The following is a 20,134-nucleotide window of genomic DNA, read 5'->3' as shown; positions in this document are numbered from 1 at the left end:
CATGTTTGTTACCTGTCCCACACAGCTCCGTCTGCCCAAAGTGCTGCAGGCGTGGCTGAAGTCATCATCATCCCAGTGTGGGACAGGCGAGCCCGCGCCCCCGATGCAGTCCAGGTTGTCCAGGCTGTGGTTATTGGCCAGCTCTCGGAGAGATGGAAGACAGCTGCAGAGCAAAGGAAAGGACTTCAAGTCAAACAGGTCGGTTGGACAATATACCAGGAAATATTACAGTAAAGGAATATAAAATGTTGATGTTAATATGTCATGGATGGAGAGGCAGGACGAGATATGTATCAGGTGACAATCCCAGCAGGGTAGGAAATGGAAGAGAAATACAATGAGGGTGTTATTGTTATAAGTATAAGTGTCCCTTTCATTTCCTCTTAATATGGCCTCCAAGAACATATATACATTTATACATCCTTTTGTTATATTTGTCAAGGTAAGTCTGTACATGGAAATGTGTACTGTTACTTTACCCAATAACATGAACTAAACAGTAATTACTAATATGCTCCTTTTTCAAAAGTCAAAATAATAAGTAAACAATAAGCATACTTAAAATAGGAATTTAGAGTGGACATGAATATACTGAATATACTGGTATACTACATATATTATTCTCATCTCATTTCTGGCTTCCATCATAGCAGCATCAGTGCATGCAAAGCTGGTGATGTCAGGTGGTCACATGGTCCGCTCGCTAGCCATCATGGTGCCAAAGAAACAAAAATAAGATGGTTAGGCAGAACAAAATATAAACCTAAGAATGTTTACCATCGTCTTTGATTGCATAAGATGCACATGATGAGGACACGTCTTCACCTCAAGGTGTTGCATTCATGGTCTTACAACTTCACCTAAAGGTGTTGCATTCATGGTCTTACAACTTCACCTAAAGGTGTTGCATTCATGGTCTTACAACTTCACCTGAAGGTGCTGCATTCATGGTCTTACAACTTCACCTAAAGGTGCTGCATTCATGGTCTTACAACTTCACCTAAAGGTGCTGCATTCATGGTCTTACAACTTCACCTGAAGGTGTTGCATTCATGGTCTTACAACTTCACCTGAAGGTGTTGCATTCATGGTCTTACAAGCTTGACGGCGACGGGCAGTTGTGATTGTCAACAAAGTGACGTCACAAGTGCCTGACTGGGTGGGGCGGTGTAAAGCGAAACCACGCCCCTTTAAGACGTGTCTTAAAGGCCTATGACTGACCTGCTCATTGACCTGCCCAGTTGGTGGAGGGGGGACACACTGTGGAGGGGGGACCACAGGGTATCCAGCTCCCTCTGCAAAAAGGTATAATCCAGGGCTCTGCTGCTCGCGCCATTGGAGGGATGGGGGGGGGGGGGGGGGTAGGGTTAGTCATTCATCAACCTTACATTTCTATACAAGAGGGGATGAAGGAACCTACTACGTATCTCCTGCTGCTTTCCGTACACCAGCAGTACGTCTACAACCAATAAAACGTTTATTCGATCTCATGTTGACAATCCCAAAATATCAGCTAAGTACATCCACAATATCTACTATATGTCCACAGTATATACATTGTAGTTCTATATCATATTTATTCACATTTACATGACTTAGCTGCATTAAATGGTAAACTTAATATGTGTAGAAATAAACACTATTCATTATCCCATGGGACATTTTGCGGGAGCACAAATTCTGCCTAGCAACAAGAGGCCGTGCAAACCTGTGATATGAGCAGGAAAAATACTGCAATTCTCTGTGTACTTTGAATAGGACTCATATACAGCAAAGGTGTCCGAAGCGTGGCCATGGACCATATTTATTTCATATTTCATTTTGATATTAAACTAATATGCATATTCACTGACCACACGAAGATAAGATGTTTTAGCTTAGCATCTCGGCTAACATACCAAATCTTGTAGGGGGTACTTGAATAAAAATGAAAAAAGCGTGGCTACATTAGTGATTACCAATGTTACATAATGCACCTGAACGCCTCATACCAACAGCCCTACACAGCGTAGGCAAAAAAAGGAAATCCACTGATTCCAAAGTGATGGATTTCCTCGAGTTTTAAAGAAGGTTCGTGGAACCATGAAGGAATTCTGCTCAGACGACCTCAGATTCCCGGCTGAGGCGTAAGGCTTGATGACATCACAGATGTAGGGCTCGAACAATAAGCACCCAGATTTGATATTGAACGCGATACACAACAGGGAGCCAGTGGAGGGATTTTAACACAGGCGTAATGTGGGCCCTCCTGTTGGTGTTGCTCAAGAGCCTCATAGCAGCACTTTGGACTGACTGCAGATGAGTAGTTGAAGTAGTTGAAACGCATGAATTATAATATCAGGTTCTTTCATAGAAACCATAGACCTGAGCATAGCAATATTGCACAGTTCTAGTGATGTTCTCGTCAAAGATCACCCCCAGGTTCCTCAGTGTTCTTTCAGCCCAGAGGCTCAGGTCACCTAAATGTTGGAACATATCAGCTTTAAACGTACCTACTATGCTCATTTTCATCCCTTTGTATTGGGTTGTGGACTCCTAGAGCAGCTACACACTCTTTCTAGATCTTCCAGAATCTGCACCTATTCCAGCAGGATTTTTTCTTGGATTTCCAAAATGTATTCCACCCACGGCCTACCTTCGGACACAGCCACTGCGTTGTGATTCGTCACACTCCCATGATATAATACAAGGAAGTATGGCTCGTTATGATGTCACAGTGAGCCGATGTTAGAAAAAACTCTCTGAAACGGAGCGTTCAGATCCATCCCAAACTTTCTTTAACTGAAACTTTGGCATTGTTTGGCAATTCTAACCACATTAGTGGGTCAGAAAAGTGGAACAAGCATAATACTTTGTATTATTTAACTTTGTATTATTTTTTATTATTTTAGCCTGGTTTTATTTCAACCTGTTTTTTGTGAAATCTTTTATAGCCGAATAAGGATGCAGGAGTTAAAAATATGTTGTAAAAAGAATCAGATTAATCGATGAATCATGAAAATAATCAGCCGATTAATTATTATTAATTATTAGTTATTAAAATAATTGTTAGTTGCAACCTTAGATCACCAATATCTTACCAGAACTTGTCACTACTAAATAATAAGAATTCATATTCATATCCCCGGCTTTAAAAAGTACTCCTAAAATAACTCCTCAACAATATTAGTGGAAGTACTTTTGCTGGTGTGTCGCCTATTGAAACAATGCTAATGAAACATTACTGATGCAGTGTAGTTCTAACTAAGTCACTAACTAACAACTACCATCCTAAACTAATACCCCATAAGAGTGTTGACCAAAAGCCATTCTTTCACAAGAATGACAAAATTGGAAATATTTGTCCCGAATCAGTAAAAAAGCATTTGATCTCAGCAGCAGATGTAGCTGGAGGCAATATCACGTTTTTCTTCACAGGGTTGTTCATGACCTCCGGCAAGTGTTTAAAATTCTGTGTAGACTTTACAAAACACGGCAGCGCTGCCTTGCTTCCATTTTCATAATATTATGGTTGCTATGGAAGACGTGTTCTCTTCACACTGCAGTCGTTCGGGATTGTCCGGACGTGGTGCAACACGTCTGCTTTACAGACGGCCAGCACAAGGACGTATTATCTGTGATACGGTAATTATCTGACTTCATGGAGCATCTTTGACCATGTGATGCCTGCATTTGTATTTCCCTCACACAGAGCATGCGTGGATAATGAATATATTATTTCAGACCAAGAATACGGATGTTTGGAATGATAAAGATGTGCTTATCGGTGTTAAATCATATTAGGTGCAAAGCTCTCTGCACTTGAGTTAATATGTGACGGTAAACTGATTCATAAGTGCCCTTGCAGACTTATCTTGAGTATCTGTCTTTTGTCAAAAGAGCGCTTGCTATAAAGAGCTCGTTAATTTGATGGCTTTTTATTTTTTTTATTGAAATGCACAGCGGGACTCCATCGAAAATGTTTCCACGTTAAACAAATGTTGTTCTTAAAAATGTAGAAAGCTATGGATGTTCATCTTGTTACGTTTGGAGCTTGCCGCCTGCTCCGTTGTTTACACTCACGAGTAGCTGTTAGCTTTGAGCACCCCTTCACTACACCGAGCGATAGAAGATCCCGGCAGAGATACGGAGGAGGAGAGGCTGCATAGCGGGAGTAAATGGTGAAAAAGACAGTATAAAGGTTGCTTAAATTGGCTAAGCGCTGCACAGTGGATTGGTTCTAGGATCTAATGTGAAGAACATCAAGGTGTTCCACACGTCCATTTTGGACACCCCTGGTGTATACTGTACTGTATAGGAGTACACAATGGTATTGTAACGCTTGTTTCCTTACTTGCGTGGGGGCAGCTGGTCGCTCAGAGAATGCTGCGTGGCCCTGAGGTAGCTCTGGCGGCGAGCGGCCGTCTTTGGCGAGGGTTTGGGGCTCCCCTCCGAGTCGTCGCTGTCCTCCAGGTCTGCCATGGCTTTCACGTAGCTTCCGCTGCGCATCCGCCGACACGGAATCTCGTTGGCACCCCCGCTGCGACCTAATGAGCTAGTCCAATCCCCCTACAGGCAGCAATAAATGAATGAAGCAGGTTTCATCATTTCCAGCACCCTTACTTAAGTATATTATTCAGAAATGCTCCTTATTGTAAAGGTTTAGAGATGGTAATCTTGGTTTCTGGTCACATGATTATGTTTAACGGTGAATTTCAGGCTTCACTCACCCTGCGTCCAACCTGCAGGTAGTTGCAGGTCAGCTCCTGTTGGCATGACTTGGATTTCAGCAAGGACCGGTCTAAAGTGGCTGAGCCCTTCTGGATCACATGTCTGGGCTGGCCCATGGTCAGTGCAGACCAGGACCCCCCTTTCATGAAGTCGTTATCGTTCATAAGCACGTGTCCTGATGCTCCACCTCCAGGGACGTGATATTTCATGTCGCTGCTGCTCTTGGATGAGCTGATGGTGTTGTAGCCGCTGGGAATGTATCTGGTCTGGTTCTCGTGCCCGGCGGGACGTCCCAGGGTCATCATCGCCATGGTGTTGTGGAAGCTGCTCATGTCACTGCTGTCCAGATCATCAGAGCTCCAGTACCCCGACATGTTGGAGCGCGGTCGTCGTTTGGCGGTCGCTTCCGATTTAGTTCCACGGTCTTTACTTTTGGACCTGCGGTTCTGCTTCCCTCCATCCTCGGTGCTGGAAGAGCCTCCACCACTTCCTGTGGAGCGTCCGTTGATGTTTCCTTTCATGTTGTGGCTCTCCAGCGACTGAGACTTGGCGAAGAGCTTCTGCACGGAGTGCAGCATGTAGCGAATGCGACCGGGACTGTCGGTACGCTGCTTGGCGGCTGCCAGAGCCGATGTTCGGTGGAACTGTAGCGTGCTGAAGCCATCCCGACCTCCAGGTAGCTGCTTGTCAAACTCCAGCAAGCCGGCCGGTGTTTGGTGCTTGGTCATGTGATGCGATATGGTCGCCGAACCGCTTGTGATCATAGATCGTCCGCTCAGCTCAGCCATGCCCATCCCCGCTCCCATGCCCATGGACATGGACGCCCCCAAGGTCCCTGTTCCAATTCCACCAATGATCTCCGCAGGTGGAGAGAAGTCCGATGGTTCGTAGGAGTTGTAGTGAATCCTAGGGAAGGTGCTACTGTTTGACAGCTGGTTGTTGAGGGGCAGCAGGCATTCTGCCGGAAGGGAGCCCGGGGCGGCGGACGTGTAGAGGTGGGGGTCCATAGTTCCGTAGTGGTCCATGGTAGGGCTCAGCAGGTAAGGACTGCGTGGCATGGTGCTGGTCTTCTGAGGGTAGAGGGCCTCCACGTGGCCGGAGGAAGGTTCGCAGGAGTCAGACAGATGTCTGCTGTGGCTGGTCCCCAGCCCTTTCATGATGGCAAGGAGGCCCCGCCCTCTAGTTGACCCCCAGACCTGGCAGTTGACTCCTAGACACGAAAAAGACACAAAGAACAAAGATCTGTACATAACAGCCAGACTGAGTACGTTCAAACTGAACAGTTTCAGCTCATCCTTGTGCTTTGTTCACAACCCACCCACGAGCCAAAACATCTGTAGCTTCCGATATCGAACTTCCGGGTCGAAATTGAAGGGCACGACAATGCATGAAACAATGATCATCGGGTCAGAATAAAGGTGTTCAAAGAGCAGCAGACTGATCATCAGAAATGGTTTAAATTCTTTTCAAATTGAAAATCAAATTCCCATAATAATGCATTCACTGGAGCGCTGCAATGACATCAGCCTCCTTCTGGGTTCTGGGTGGATCTGTTCATTTTCTATGCTGCTCGTCTGCCAATGAAATACAACAAAATACAGTATGGGAAAACTTTTTTCAATTTCAAACTTGTTCTGTAGACTTATTAGATATACTACATTTGGGTGTTAAGTTGCTGTGTGATGAGTTCAGTATTTCAGTTTTTTGTTTGTTATTAAAACATATTAAAGTTTTGTAACACAAATGGAATATTATAGAATAAGACAATATACGTATACTGTATACATTTAAATGAAAGCACAGCATCCTTAAGAGGAGGAGAACAAGCATGCCTTTTGGGGTACTATTTGAATTTATGATGTACGGGGGCTAATTAGCCTGAATCGCTACGCTAGCCTTTATAGAACAAGAAACCTGAAGGAACTGAGATAATTAAATAAATAATAAAGCTGCGGTGCAGCATTAGTCAGTCAATAATTAACGAGATGCCAGAAAGCTCATTTAACCAGAGGAGCATTTATTCACGGCGTAAGGTGAATCATTTTTGGGGGTGAAGTAACATTTACGGCACCAATAAATTGTTCCCACATTTGGTGTGTAGATGTAAAAAATACTGTAAATGATATGCCCATTATTAATATGCTGCGGGCACAGACTCATTTAGTGTCATTAACACGGCTTCCCTGAGTGCCATCTCCACTGATAGGGTCAAATCCTCGTAATCCTTTTACACCACATTAGCTAACTGCCTCATATCTCATCGTGGCACGCCACTCCCATAGACTTAGCGCACTTCAATGTGTCACGCTGTGTGTGATTGGTGCGCCAAACTACACACCGCCGGTGGAGTTTGGACTACCTCAGACTAACTTTGACTGATAATGCAAAAGTTATTTCAATATTCGGGAATGGAAAGTAAGGCAAATGTTTTTTTTTTCATAATTGTTATTGAAAGCTGAAGAGTTATCCTATTTGAAATTGTTAATTGGTTATTTGTTTATACCCAATTAACATTTGTTGATTTGTTGATCAATTGACACTGTGATTGATGTCACTCTCAAGCGCTCCGGAGGACTTCAGGATACATCGGTCTGCGTTTACGGAGTGCAGGAATTCTGCAGTCCATGTAAGGAAGTCCGGACGGCACTGACGTCACTTCCAACCTCGTTATCTGATGCTTTGGCATCCTTTATCCCAGGGGTCGGCAACCTTTACTATGAAAAGAGCCATTTTACCCCCTTACCCACTAAAGAAAAATGGCCTGGAGCCGCAAAAATGGTATGTCTAAAACAACATTTGGGGGTATCAAAGTAGCTCAGATAAAAAAATACAATTTGGAGTAGTCTTGATAGTATTATATTATATGTAAAGTACTGTAAACTTACCTGATTTGTTTACTTTGTTCCCATACAACAGTTTTTAAATGATCTCTAATTTATTTTTTAGAATTGTCAAATATCTCCGGGAAAGTATTACTTATTTCCTTCATGTTTACTTGTGTGAGAAAGAACTGAATAGCATCCTGTCTGCTCATCCAATCACCAGTCAGAACTCAGTCAGGATGCATTCATGGTCTCACACAAAGTTGGATTTTTTAAACTCACTACAAAGACGTGCATTTCCACAACAACGAGGCTGAAGAACCACATGCGGCTCTGGAGCCGCGGGTTGCTGACCCCTAGTTTAACCCAATAATACAAAGTTGTAAGAATATTTATATGTCAGAAAATTGAAAAAAGCACAAAAGGTCCCCTTTAATTGCAACTTATACTCCGGATACGCGTTGTTTAAATTAGCATGTTAATATTTGCTAACTAATATGACTTATTTATTATTATTATAAAACAGTAAAATAGCCACCATTCAGTCAGGTGGACTTATTATAAATGCCCCACTTGATATGTAAAGCAATCATAGTGTCAGCGTTGCCTGACAGAGACCTCCAGACATCAGAAGAAACAATCCAGGTGAAGGTTCTGCACCCAAGAGTTCCCTCCAAGCGTCCACAGCCCAACGTGCTAACCAACGCATGCAACAATGTGAGCGTGTGTGTGGAGTGTGTGATATTACACCCTGCGTGGAGCGTCTGGTGGCAGCCGCGTGCATCGGGATGCTGCAATCTGTTCCTTCAAGGGGGTGCTGAAGGCCGTTTGGCACCGTGTCCAATTCCTGACCTTACAGTGGAGCAATTCAAGCCACTGACCAGACGGGGGCGATGTCACTGTCGCTCAAGTCCCATTTCAGCCCTTTCTGATGCGTCTAAGCAGGGTATCAGAACCATCCAAGCGTATTTTGTTGATCGGAATGAGCTCGTTTCCAGTCCATGAACCGGCAAACAGCATTGGGAATGCTAATGAGCGAGTGGATGTCACACACATTCTCACAGATTAGTTTTCTCCCAGTGAAATATCACCTCTGGATGTTCCCCGATAATGCTCAGCGGCTCATAAATATGGAAATAAGGAGTTTGCAGGCTGGAGTTGTGCAAGCTTGATGCTAATTTGTCCAACATCCGGCACTGTGGGAACTGGAAACCCGTTTAACGCTAATGCGAGCTGTTTAGCATCAGCATCACCTGCCGTACGAACGCCACCACAAACGCATCACCTGAGTTTACATCTGCGGTGTTTGGACTTGTCACCTGATTTTCATGACAGCGATAAGATTAAGATTGGCAGCGTCCTCCTCTGAGCCGCTCAGTTAGCCGCAGTCCAGACCATCTGCTGCACGCGCTCACAAGCGCCGCCCGCCATGGAGCATCGGGGGCAAATGTGTCTCACATCTTTAGTGCGGCCTCTGAATTATTGCTTTCAAACGTAAAGAAGAAGAAGAGAGAAGCTGCCCTCGCATGTTTGATGCCGGTGAAAGTGAAAACAATACGGAGGAAGATGAGGGACACGTAGGATGAACGAAGAGGAAGCTTCCAGAGTCAGGAGAGTTCAAATCTTGGTAAACATGTCAAACAAAACCAGGTTTAAGCTGGGAAGTCTTCTGAAGTCTTCATAAAAAAGAAGGAAAAGACGACACAGTTTTTCTTGGTTTTGCAGCCAATTAAATTCATCTCAAAGGTGATCGATCGTCACTACTGAAACATACAAGCAAGAGTATTGAAACACAGTCAATCACGTGTTGAACCAGGCGGCTTAGATCCCTCCTAATCTTCATTCAAGACCTCATTAAGCATCATTGACATTTGCTAATGTAGCCCTGTTGGTTTCTGTTATTGTCATTGAAATTGTTTCTTTTTGCTTCTTTTCTATCCCCTCCTGCTCCAAAAAATAAGACCTCATTGACAATTCTGTGCTTCCAATTTTCTGACAACGGTTTGAGACATTGTGGAATTGTGTCAGTGATCTCCAACTTCTTCATCTCTGATGTTCTTCCGTGGTGGACCAGGGGTGAGCAAACTACGGCCCGCACACCAAAACCTTGTACAAAAATGTTTCACAACAAAGAACAGGGTGGAAATATTGGCTAGAACAGGGGTGGGCAAACTATGGCCCGGGGGCCACATCCGGCCCGCCAAGTGTTTGAATACGGCCCGCCCAATCTTTCCAAAGTATTTCATTTAAACTCATCATACAACCTGGCATCATGGCCTGAGCCAACCTTTTGATGGTTTTATCAATTTCCTTTTTTGACATGGTCTGTTGTTTACAAAGTGCTCCTGAAAAAAGGGACACAAGCACATAATCATAATAATAATAATAATAATTATTATTATTATTATATTATTAGATTATTATTATTATTATTAGAACTATTATGATTATTATAATTATTATATTAATGCTAATTATTATATTAATTATATATTATATTATTGTTATATTTGCATATTTTACATAATAATAATATAATAATTATTATTTTAATTTTATTGTAATTATTATAATATTTTATTATTTTTAAAATATTTAAATCTAAATATAAAATAATAAATAATAATAGCAGATTGCATGACAATTTTACAGATACAATAATACCAGGTGGACTGTTACGTGTAAAATATATAGTCTGCCCCCCCGTAAATTTTGTCATATCAATGTGGCCCGCGAGTCAAAAAGTTTGCCCACCCCTGGGCTAGAACATACTGAACTCCATCGTTCCGTTTCACCTCCCTCAAGTGTGATGATGGGTGTCCCAATACTTTAGTCCATAAGCTGTACATGTGACACATATTTAATAAATGATGTGAGACTGAAGCAGCCTAACCTTGTCCTAATTACACCCTATCTGCTCCATCAGTGCTGTGCTCTGGCCTATTTTCACCGTTATAAATTCACCCCCCCCCCCGCCCCCCCTTCTGTTGTGATAGATAACCCACACCCATTTTAGACCACATCTGAAAACTGCGACTCAGAAAGGAAGACAGTAAAACATGGTGGCACAGTGCCCTGAAACTATTTGGGCTGTTGGAGTGAGTATTTGAAAAGCACGACGAGTTCCGACCAAAGACAATTCAACTGGAAATATTTCATGTTGAATATCGATATGGAGCCTTGGTTTAGGGGATTCATCTACTCCAAAGCAAGCAACCAACGTAGTGCGCTTGAACGTCTCATCACGGCCACACTGACAGACAAGAAGAAAGGTGACAGACACCGAATCATACACGAGGATTCCCACAACGCTTGAATGCAACTTTTGTTTCTCATCCTCGTCCGGAGCGCCGACACCGAAGCCGGAGTTCATTCCAAAAGATCTTACGAGCTTCGCCCCCACAGAGGAAGCCATGACGCAATGAGATTGCCCTCTGCATGTGAGGGGTGATCATGTGACAGGAAACAGAGGACACCGACCGGCTCATCCCCTCTATTCATGCCTTTCAAATCCCCACGTGACGTCAAAATAATACCCTAATGGCCGTCTGTCAACCCATCAACCTGTCAGCTGCATGGGGTGGCAGCTGTTGCCATGACAACGGCAATAAAGCCAGCGGGACAGGCCAAGATGGCGCATAGGATGCATTTAATATGACACAAAGAGCTGGAACGTCTGCTCTTATGGAGGCTTAATATTAAGCACAGTCGCCTGCATTGTACTGTAAATACACCATATGCTTATATACGTATGCTTATATATGCTTATACTATATGCTTTTATATTATTTCTTTCGCCCGTGTCTTTTTTACAGGTCTTCTTCTTTCTCTTTCGGCAAACCAATCTCCTCCATCAGACCCTTTCTCATGTCCTCCTTCACTACACCCATAAACCTCCTCTTTGGTCTTCCTCTACGCCTCCTACCTGGCAGCATCCTTCTACCGATATATTCACTATATCTCTCTTCTGGACATGTCCCAACCATCTCAGTCTGGCCTAAAGGACTTTATCTCCAAGGCCTCTAACATGTAATGTCCCTCTGATGTATTCCTTCCTGATCCTATCCATCCTGGTCACTCCCGATGAGAACCTCAGCCTCCTCATCTCTGCTACCTCTACTTCTACTTCCTGTCTTTTCCTCAGTGGTACCATCTCTAGACCAAACAACATGACTGGTATTTGGTATGGGTATTGGTCCAAAACGGAGTATGTATTATTGCAGTACTTAACTTGTATGCACGAGTAGAACACATTTATGGTACCCATTATGTCATTGTATGGTCATATCACCTCGTACTTTGATATGTGACAAAAAAATAAATAAATAAAAATAAAATGTATTAATTAAAATTGATAAAATATTAATTTATAATTTTAAAAATTACATTATATTAAGAAAGCAGGAAGTGAACAAATGTAACAGTTAGTGATTGTAAAAGTACCAGATGGAGGGGTAGGATTTAATAAGCTTTGCTTCTTCCTACTCCTTTTGGACATGTGGAACTGGGAACTGATTATGGGATTCCAATTGAGTGCCAATTGGAATCTGATGCATGTGCAAATGAAATAAAACCATTAGCATTAGCATTAGCATTAGCATTGTACAGACAACATATTTAACGGTTTTATGATGAAAACAGATTAGAAATAGATGAAAGCCTAGAAGAGTGTGTGTTTCGTGTTTAATATTCCGCTACACATACGCAACAGGAGAAGCTAACAATAATACGATATTGTGAGCAGGGAACGTGAAGGCATCGCTCACATCCCTGCGGTCTCAATCAGAGGACAACTCCACCTTGATCAGCACGTTACTACACCTTCTACCTTCCCTGATCTGGTGACCCCTGGCGAATGTTGCCTGTCGCGCTCAAATTGTCAAGTATGAATTTTCCACGGTGAAAGCGGTGTGATTAATTTATCACTAGATTAATTACACAGCGTGGAAACAAAAGGCAGAGTCAAACGTAACCTCCGGATCCATTTCCAGCAGCTCTAACGGGGCCTTTCACTTCATCCGCCATCCCGAGGAGACGCGTCCTGGGAGAGAAGCGCTGTGATTGGAGCGTTTTGTTATCAGTGAAACACAGCCACCGCCGCCAGGACCCCCGTTTGTACAGTACCGCAATAAGGGGGCGTGCCTGCGTGTACACGTGATAATTGCAATGTAATGCATATTCTTTTGTACTGCTTCCTTTAGCGCCACAGCAAGGACTGGATCATATTTGAGTCTGAGGAAGGATGAACATGAAAGAATGAGCGTGGCTTGACATCATAGCGTGTATTTTTATTTGGACTTTTCCTCGGGATAATCCCTCAAGTATAAATCCAGCAGTGCCATTGATTCTGCTCAACATGCAATCAAACCCTTCTCAAGAGAACCATGCATTTATTTATGGCTGTTTTTTTGTACAATTTGTCCTTAGTCGTATTTAAATATTCTGTTGGCCCTGAAAGCTGACTGTGAATACACGCAAGAAAAAGAATGAATAATGGATGCTTGTCGAGGACATCCATTTGACACACGTATCCTGACCTGATGAGTAAATGAGTTGTTAGCACAGATAAATATTCAGCATTTTTATCCTCATCCTCATCCTTGCAGAATGTGCCCATGTGACCAATATCTGGAACCGCCACTGCAGGCGTAGCAGGTTAGGTTGTCCTGCCGGCCAAAACCGTCTTATGACGCATTTAAGTAACATCAATGGAGACAGTACAGCCGTCCTTCACTACTTTGGGATTTGAATTTTGTTGTTTCACTGATCAAGTCTCTTCTAAATTATATTCATGAATAAATAATGTTGTTGCCTGGTTGAAAACGGCTTTTTATTAGTCCAAAAATATAAATATTTCATAAAATGTCATGTATTTTTGGCCTAAATTAAGCATTCCCCACCATAAAAATGGCTAAATGAAGTAAAACACAAATAGAAGGCAATCAAAAAAACACATTCAAATAATAAAATGTCGTATTTTACATTGATACACCACTAGGTGTCAGTAGTGTTGCGATGTTTGGACATACTGTACAAGGATCAGACTTGATCGCCGGGTTTTATCACAGGTTTGAATTATCTCCCAACAGGCACAATAATCCCAAATAAAAATAAAAACATGAGGTACTTTTGCAGGTTCTGGTGGTAAAACATTTATAGTAATCACAAGTCTTACTTTAGTTCCTATATTGGATATTAAGTAAAGCTGACTATATAGGTGTTATTTCATGTCTAGAGCTATGTCTATAACATGTCTATGATAATGATAATGATATGATAAAATCTATAATAATGTTAAAACCATATTTAGAAGGCGGTAAACAAGTTTTGCTATAACTACGAAAACATTCCATTTATAAAACCCTCCAATGTGGCGGAATTACAACAATTCTGCAAAGATGGGCGGGGCCAAAAGTCCTCCAAAGAGACTCATTGCAAGTTATTGCAAATGGCTTGATTGCAGTTGTTGCTGCTAAGGGTGGCCCAGCCAGTTATTAGGTTTAGGGGGCGATCACTTTTTCACACAGGGTCATCTAGGTTTGGATTGTTTTTCTCCCTCAATGATAAATAAAGTTTCATTTAAAAACGGCATTCTGTGTTGTCGTTGCTAATATTCAACTTTTGTTGATGATGTGAAACATTTAAGTATGACGAAGCAGGAAGTGTGCAAACACTTTTCACACTACTGTATAGGTCGACAATGAAGACCTAAACCTAACCTAAATATTAATTAGAGAAGAAGAAATAGTTGAAAAGCCACACACACAGTGTGAGGGAATTAGTGATATTACTGAATTGCTGATATTCTTATCTTATCTTTTGGTGGGCGTCAGACGGATTCTTCCAATCTAATTAAGCAATAATACAAATGAAAGGAAAATATGTGACTAAATGATGTCATCTGTTAGTGTTTTCCACTCTCTGCACAAAGTAATCCAAGTCCATGCTCTTATTTCATCATGAGTCACCAGACGCTTCTCCAGAACCTGCTGAAAAATCCTCCCATCCTCCTCAGTTATTGACATCGCCTCAAGCCCTCCTTGTGCTCGGGATGAAACATTTCTAAAACAAGAAGCCGAGAGGAAGGTTATGTTTGAAATGCGAATTTGACTTTCATCTCTTTGAAGTCCTGTCAGTGCCTTTGCTAGGAATGGCAATTAGCTCGTGAAATATCACATCCAGAGGAAGGTTGCGAGGTTCGAGGCTGCCGCATTGTTCGCTCGTGTTTATGCAGCATTAAAAACACAACACCGGCACGCCGGGGTCAAGTGAAAGACTTACATGGGTGGCTCATTTCCCAGAAGCCTTGCCGCCAGAGTGAGAGGAGGATCCCTGAAAGAGACAACATTGCGTTATGAACCTACACCACCTCGCCGTGCTTCGCCGACAAGAAAACACACAAGTGAGGATAAAACCTCGTCATGCATTAGCGACTGTGCTCAAATCATCAGATGGTGGGCTGGAGCGCTGGAGGGTAAACCGTGTTCAGGTTGAGGCCGGGAGAAGTCTACTTTTACTCTTCCCTGACCTACTTTCTTGCACTCTTCTCCTTTCCCACATCCCACAAAGGCACCACCTCACTTTAGCACGTTTCAGTCACAGCAGGCTCCCACTCATCCATATTCCGCTCGCTTTCATAACACCTGCAGCGTTCTAGACGCTATGACAATGTTGAATGAGGACTCTCGTCACCCTGAGCCTCGGCAAACGCTCCCGCCGTGTGTCCTGCATGATAACGCCGCTGTGCACACAAAGAGGTTAGCGCTCTGGTGCAAGTTTGTGTGTTTATGCGTCGCGATCTGTGCATGTGTATCAAGCTCTGGAAAATTCGGAGAAACCACTGCCGGGGTCCACTGTATTGTCATTGAGACATTCAAACGGATTTCTATGAATATAGCTTGTCAAACATTACTGTCGGACTCACTTTGTCATCTTACAAAGAACGGTAAAATCATCACACACCAACTTAACACTCAAAAGATAGCTGAGACATATATATGACAAGTACCAATATGAGTTTATTGTTTATTGTCTGATGCATTTCAGCGGTTATTGCTGTCGGGGCACTGCAATGATGTCAGCCTCCCTCTGGCTGACATCATTGCAAATGCAGCCGGTTTGTGTTTTTACAGCTTAAATATAATGTCTTATGTCAAATTCTTTTACCAAGACAATTTTGACTTGTTCTGGAGCGTATTCAAGCTGAATTGGGGCGAGAGGCGGGGTGCACCCTGGACTGGTCACCAGCCAATCACAGGGGTTACCGTATTCCTAAACAGGTTTTCTGTGGTCTGACTATGAAAATATTCCATTTATAAAAGTTCCAATGCTAGAATTCTCATTCCAGTGCCCAACCATGACAGGAAGCCCTTTTAAGAGAAATATTTGCTGGAATAACTTGGATTTTTAACGGCTGCTTCCACTGGTCTTGGCATACTGTCCACCAGTTTATATTTCAGGTGCGCTTCGATATTTCCAAAGCTGTATGAAACGTATATCTGACTATTGATCTAGTCTGACAGAACATACAGTGGGCCGAGTGTACACTGCATCCAAAGCAAAGGCAGAATATGAAGCCAATCTCCACGATGTCCAAAATGTTGAAAAGGCCCATACATCAATGGAGGCCTCCTGCACGATGGAGGAGAATAGCACATCAAAACGCATAAGAACGATCTTATTTTACACCATTGGCCATTCCAAAGGGACATTAAAGATGCAGAAAAGTAGAACCTTGATATTGCTATTGAAATAATGATGCTTTATCCTGCTAGGAAATTGCTGGATACTCGCTAACAGGAGTGTGGAAATCAGCCAGGGCCACAGCAGCGGTAAGGCCCATAAAAAATGGATGGCAAGTAAACAACAAACAGCAATGCAAATAGCATCCACAGCACAGCGGTCTTAGAAATACTGGATGCAGGTCTCATATTGACAACTTTCGCATAGCAAAATATCATCTCAGCAACCTAAAAAATATATCAAAGATTTTATGATTATTCCCTACCACCAATCAATGGTGGAAAAGGCAGATTGTATACAATTTAATAGTTAGTAAACTAAATAACTATACTGTAGAACTGTTTTTGTAAAGTGTTACCATATTTTTATTTGGTTTCGGAGTTATCTGTTAAAATACGGGCGACATCGCCAGTTTGACTCATCAGGTTGATTTTTAAAACAACTGGGTTTTCGTTATTCACACTGTGTAGTTGAAATAAATGTGTTTAAAAGTTTATATTAATTCATTTGACCAATGTATGGATTGAAGTTTTGGTAATCCACATCACAAAATATGGCTGACTTGGAGTCACAACTCAACTCATGAGATGATGAGATGAGTCCATGAGAATGAGACGAAACGACATTTGAACATTCATTTTATATATCAACCAATATATAAACCAATATATCCACCATCTCTCCTCTGGACATGTCCCAACCATCTCAGTCTGGTCTCCCTGACTTTATCTCCAAGGCCTCTAACATATAATGTCCCTCTGATGTATTCCTTCCTGATCCTATCCATCCTGGTCACTCCCAATGAGAAACCTTAAGAAAAGTACAGTGGAAAAAATCTGACTTTTTCATTTAACCGAGTCACAAAACTATGCAGGTGTGTTTTCGAAATGTTGTGACACGCCTACTTGCTCCCCATTTGATTAAAATACCTGGTCCAAAGTTTTTTTTTGTTTTTTTTAATAGAATGCCGTGCTGGATTTATGTGACAAGTTTCAAGTCGGCCAAACATATCTGGTAAACGGTGCTGCCTTTTAAACTTTGGCTTAATGAAACCCAACAAATGTCCAAGTTGGGTGTCTATGTCGAGGTCGTGCTGCGTTTAACTCAAAATCAAAAATGATAAATTGGGACTAAATATGCTTAGAAGCTGCCTTAAAAAAGTCAGAAGACGCCACCAATTAGGCCACAAAAGAAGAATCAAGGACCAAATGAAAATACGGTATTATAAAATGCCACATGTCTCTTGTTTTGGACGCACCTTCCAATGTTGCATTGTACACCCAAGCCAATTGTAGAGATTGTTCAAACATGTCCTCCTGCTTCCTGAGAGTGCCGTGACCTTTTGAAACAAAATGTCAAGAAACACAAACACATACACCATCTCACCATCTCCACCTCTTAGCTGTGTTAACAATGGTAAAGGTCATCCCGAGGCAGTTTCACAATCTAGATTCACACAATCTAACTATTTCATATCAATACCTTTTCTTAAGGCGTTCCATGGTTCCCAATTACACTGAAACTCAATACAAGTACTTCATGAAAATATTTGAATGTGATTCTCTGTTCAGTTTCTCCGAGTTCTTTTGACCACTAGGATTTCTCCCCAGGAGATCTGGAACTCCAGCATTTCTAAACCCACTTACTCATATAGTGCAGATGAAGAAATATGAAAGACACTTTAGGGACCTCGGGGGGTTGAATTTGGAGCCGGCTTCAAGAGGCAAACACTCGCTTCATCAGCCACCGCAGATATGAACCAACGTCAGGCTGCACTTCACAGCTCGCTCGGGTTGGAGGTAAATAAATTAGAAATGAGAGCGAGGCATCGGACTGGAAGGATCTGCTGATTGGACTTAAATCTTCTTTCATGGGCTCGGATGAGGAATATTTGGACTTTTTTTTCGAAATGAAAACCACAGATGTGGTTGCAGGAAAACCAAAGTCCAAAGTATGCTGTATCTTTTATCTTCAGGATTATTATGTTGAAATGATTGATACGTATATATCCTCCCCAGGACTGAGAGGGACCCAAGTAGAAGAATGAGGTTACAGGGAGAAGAGATACAGAAGGTGGAGAATTTGAAGTACCTGGGCTCAACAGTTCAGAAGGATGGAGATTATGAAAAGGAGGTGAAGAAGCGTGTGCAGGCAGGATGCTGAGGTTCTCATTGAGAGTGACCAGGATGGATAGGATCATGAAGGAGTACATCACAGGAACATTACATGTTAGAGGCCTTGGAGATAAAGTCAGTTATCGGCCAGACTGAGATGGTTGGGACATGTCCAGAGGAGAGATGGTGAATATATCGGTAGAGGGATGCTGCCAGGTAGGAGGCGTACAGGAAGACCAAAGAGGATGGATGTCTTGAAGGAGGACAGATGTTGGATGGAGTTCAGGGAAAAGCCAAAAGAAGAAGAAGACCCTCACCAGACACCACATTCAGTAAACCTTCAACTTGTAATGCAGTTCTCCAATACAATGTATGTTTATTACTGCAGTAAATGCATGAGATTATACTGTAGGTATTTATTCCCTAATGTGGCTCAAACGGGCAACTCCAGGATGATAAAAGCCTCTCAGAAAGATGGAGTGCAATTCTCCAATTTAGTGCACTTATTCTACACTTAACTCCAGACTATTTTAGGAGACAATGGAACATTCAAAATTGAGTAATCAGTCTTCTTTTTTTTTTTTTTTTTTAGAAATCCCATGTAGTCAGTTGTTCAGCATGGAACCCAATTACCCAATGACCCCAAGTTCCCTGCGCCCCCGTGTTTGTCCAATTTCCTATAGAGTATACTTCTATGAATCAGTCATCAAGATGAAGATGATAACGTCTCCTTCCAAGCAATTTATGGTGTTCAACGAGCAGATGGGAGGCGACTTGAGTGCGACCGAAGAGGGAGTCTCGCAATTAAGGCAGCGTAACGACGCTTTTGGAAGGAATCACATGCTCGTTCCAAAAAATCTCAACATGTTGTCTTTATGCTAATGAGCCAGGAGCTGGCAGCAGCTGGATTAATTAATTGTAGCTACACTGCAATAATGCAATAATTGGATATGTGTGTGTGTGACATTGAAATTTGTTATTACACATGTTATTACATGACGAGAAATAAATTGCTGATTAGGCACGCTTCAAAAGATGCAAAACAGAATTGGATGAGGGGAAAAAAACAGCATGTTATCCAATTTAGCCGGGACAAAATTTGGCTGGAAAGTTTTGATGTTAACTAAAAATCATGCAAACCAAGGCAGATGCTAACCAAGGTTCCACTGTATACTTATATTAGTTTTAGACTGTTTACAAAATAACAAATATCAGCATGGGACCTCCAGTGCAGATAAAATACTTTTACTCAAAGGTTATCCTGAGCAGGGATAAAGCAGGGCAAATTTTGCCCACTTGACTTTCAGTCTGCTATGATAAAGCGTTCATTGTGTACTTTATACATTTTTGACATTTAGGTATCTTTTGGTGTCACTCTCACTGCTTCCTTTAAACACGCAGGACTGGTAGTCATGGTGATGTGTTGCTGTTGACATTTAGGTCAATTAAAAATAAAACGGTATGATGATTTATTGAAATGATTGTAGATTGTGAGTTCCAAAGTCCAGCCCTTGGTTATTCTATCTTGGTGTCGTAGCATATTCTAATATCACAATTAAACATCAGCGACAGGCTGACAAAATATCAGAATATTTGGCGTCTGGGGACATGCACACCAGCAGGTGGTCCCAAACAACTTTTCCTGAAGTGAGTCATAGCTTTTCATCCTGTCGCTTACATGCAGCGGTGACTTATGAAGGAAGCAGCCGAGGAATATATATATACCCTTTATTGCACTTTACCAGC

General features: G+C 42.2%; 1 protein-coding gene across 8 annotated transcripts in view; it reads right to left on the bottom strand.

Annotated features, from left to right (window-relative positions):
- dlgap4b (discs, large (Drosophila) homolog-associated protein 4b) overlaps positions 1–20,134 on the bottom strand; it is a 73,671-nt gene that overhangs the window by 13,943 nt on the left and 39,594 nt on the right. For 5 of the 8 annotated variants that reach the window (XM_058054325.2, XM_078798429.1, XM_058054328.2 and 2 more), the window contains 3 exons: positions 4,710–5,920; positions 4,334–4,548; positions 13–163 (listed from right to left, as the gene is read on the bottom strand). In XM_058054325.2, coding sequence (XP_057910308.2) covers positions 13–163; positions 4,334–4,548; positions 4,710–5,867 — 1,524 coding nt within the window. In that variant the 5' untranslated portion in view covers positions 5,868–5,920. Of the gene's footprint in view, positions 1–12; positions 164–4,333; positions 4,549–4,709; positions 5,921–14,813; positions 14,865–20,134 lie in introns of all 8 variants that reach the window. The other 3 variants (XM_058054326.2, XM_078798428.1, XM_058054327.2) reach the window with 1 other exon arrangement.

This window comes from Doryrhamphus excisus, linkage group LG18 (genome assembly GCF_037039965.1).
Source record: "Doryrhamphus excisus strain RoL-2023G ecotype Guam linkage group LG18, RoL_Dexc_Guam_v1.1, whole genome shotgun sequence".
NCBI classification, from domain to species: domain Eukaryota; kingdom Metazoa; phylum Chordata; class Actinopteri; order Syngnathiformes; family Syngnathidae; genus Doryrhamphus; species Doryrhamphus excisus.
The sequence above is the reverse complement of the archived record's forward strand: the minus strand, read 5'-3'. Positions and strand labels throughout refer to the sequence as shown.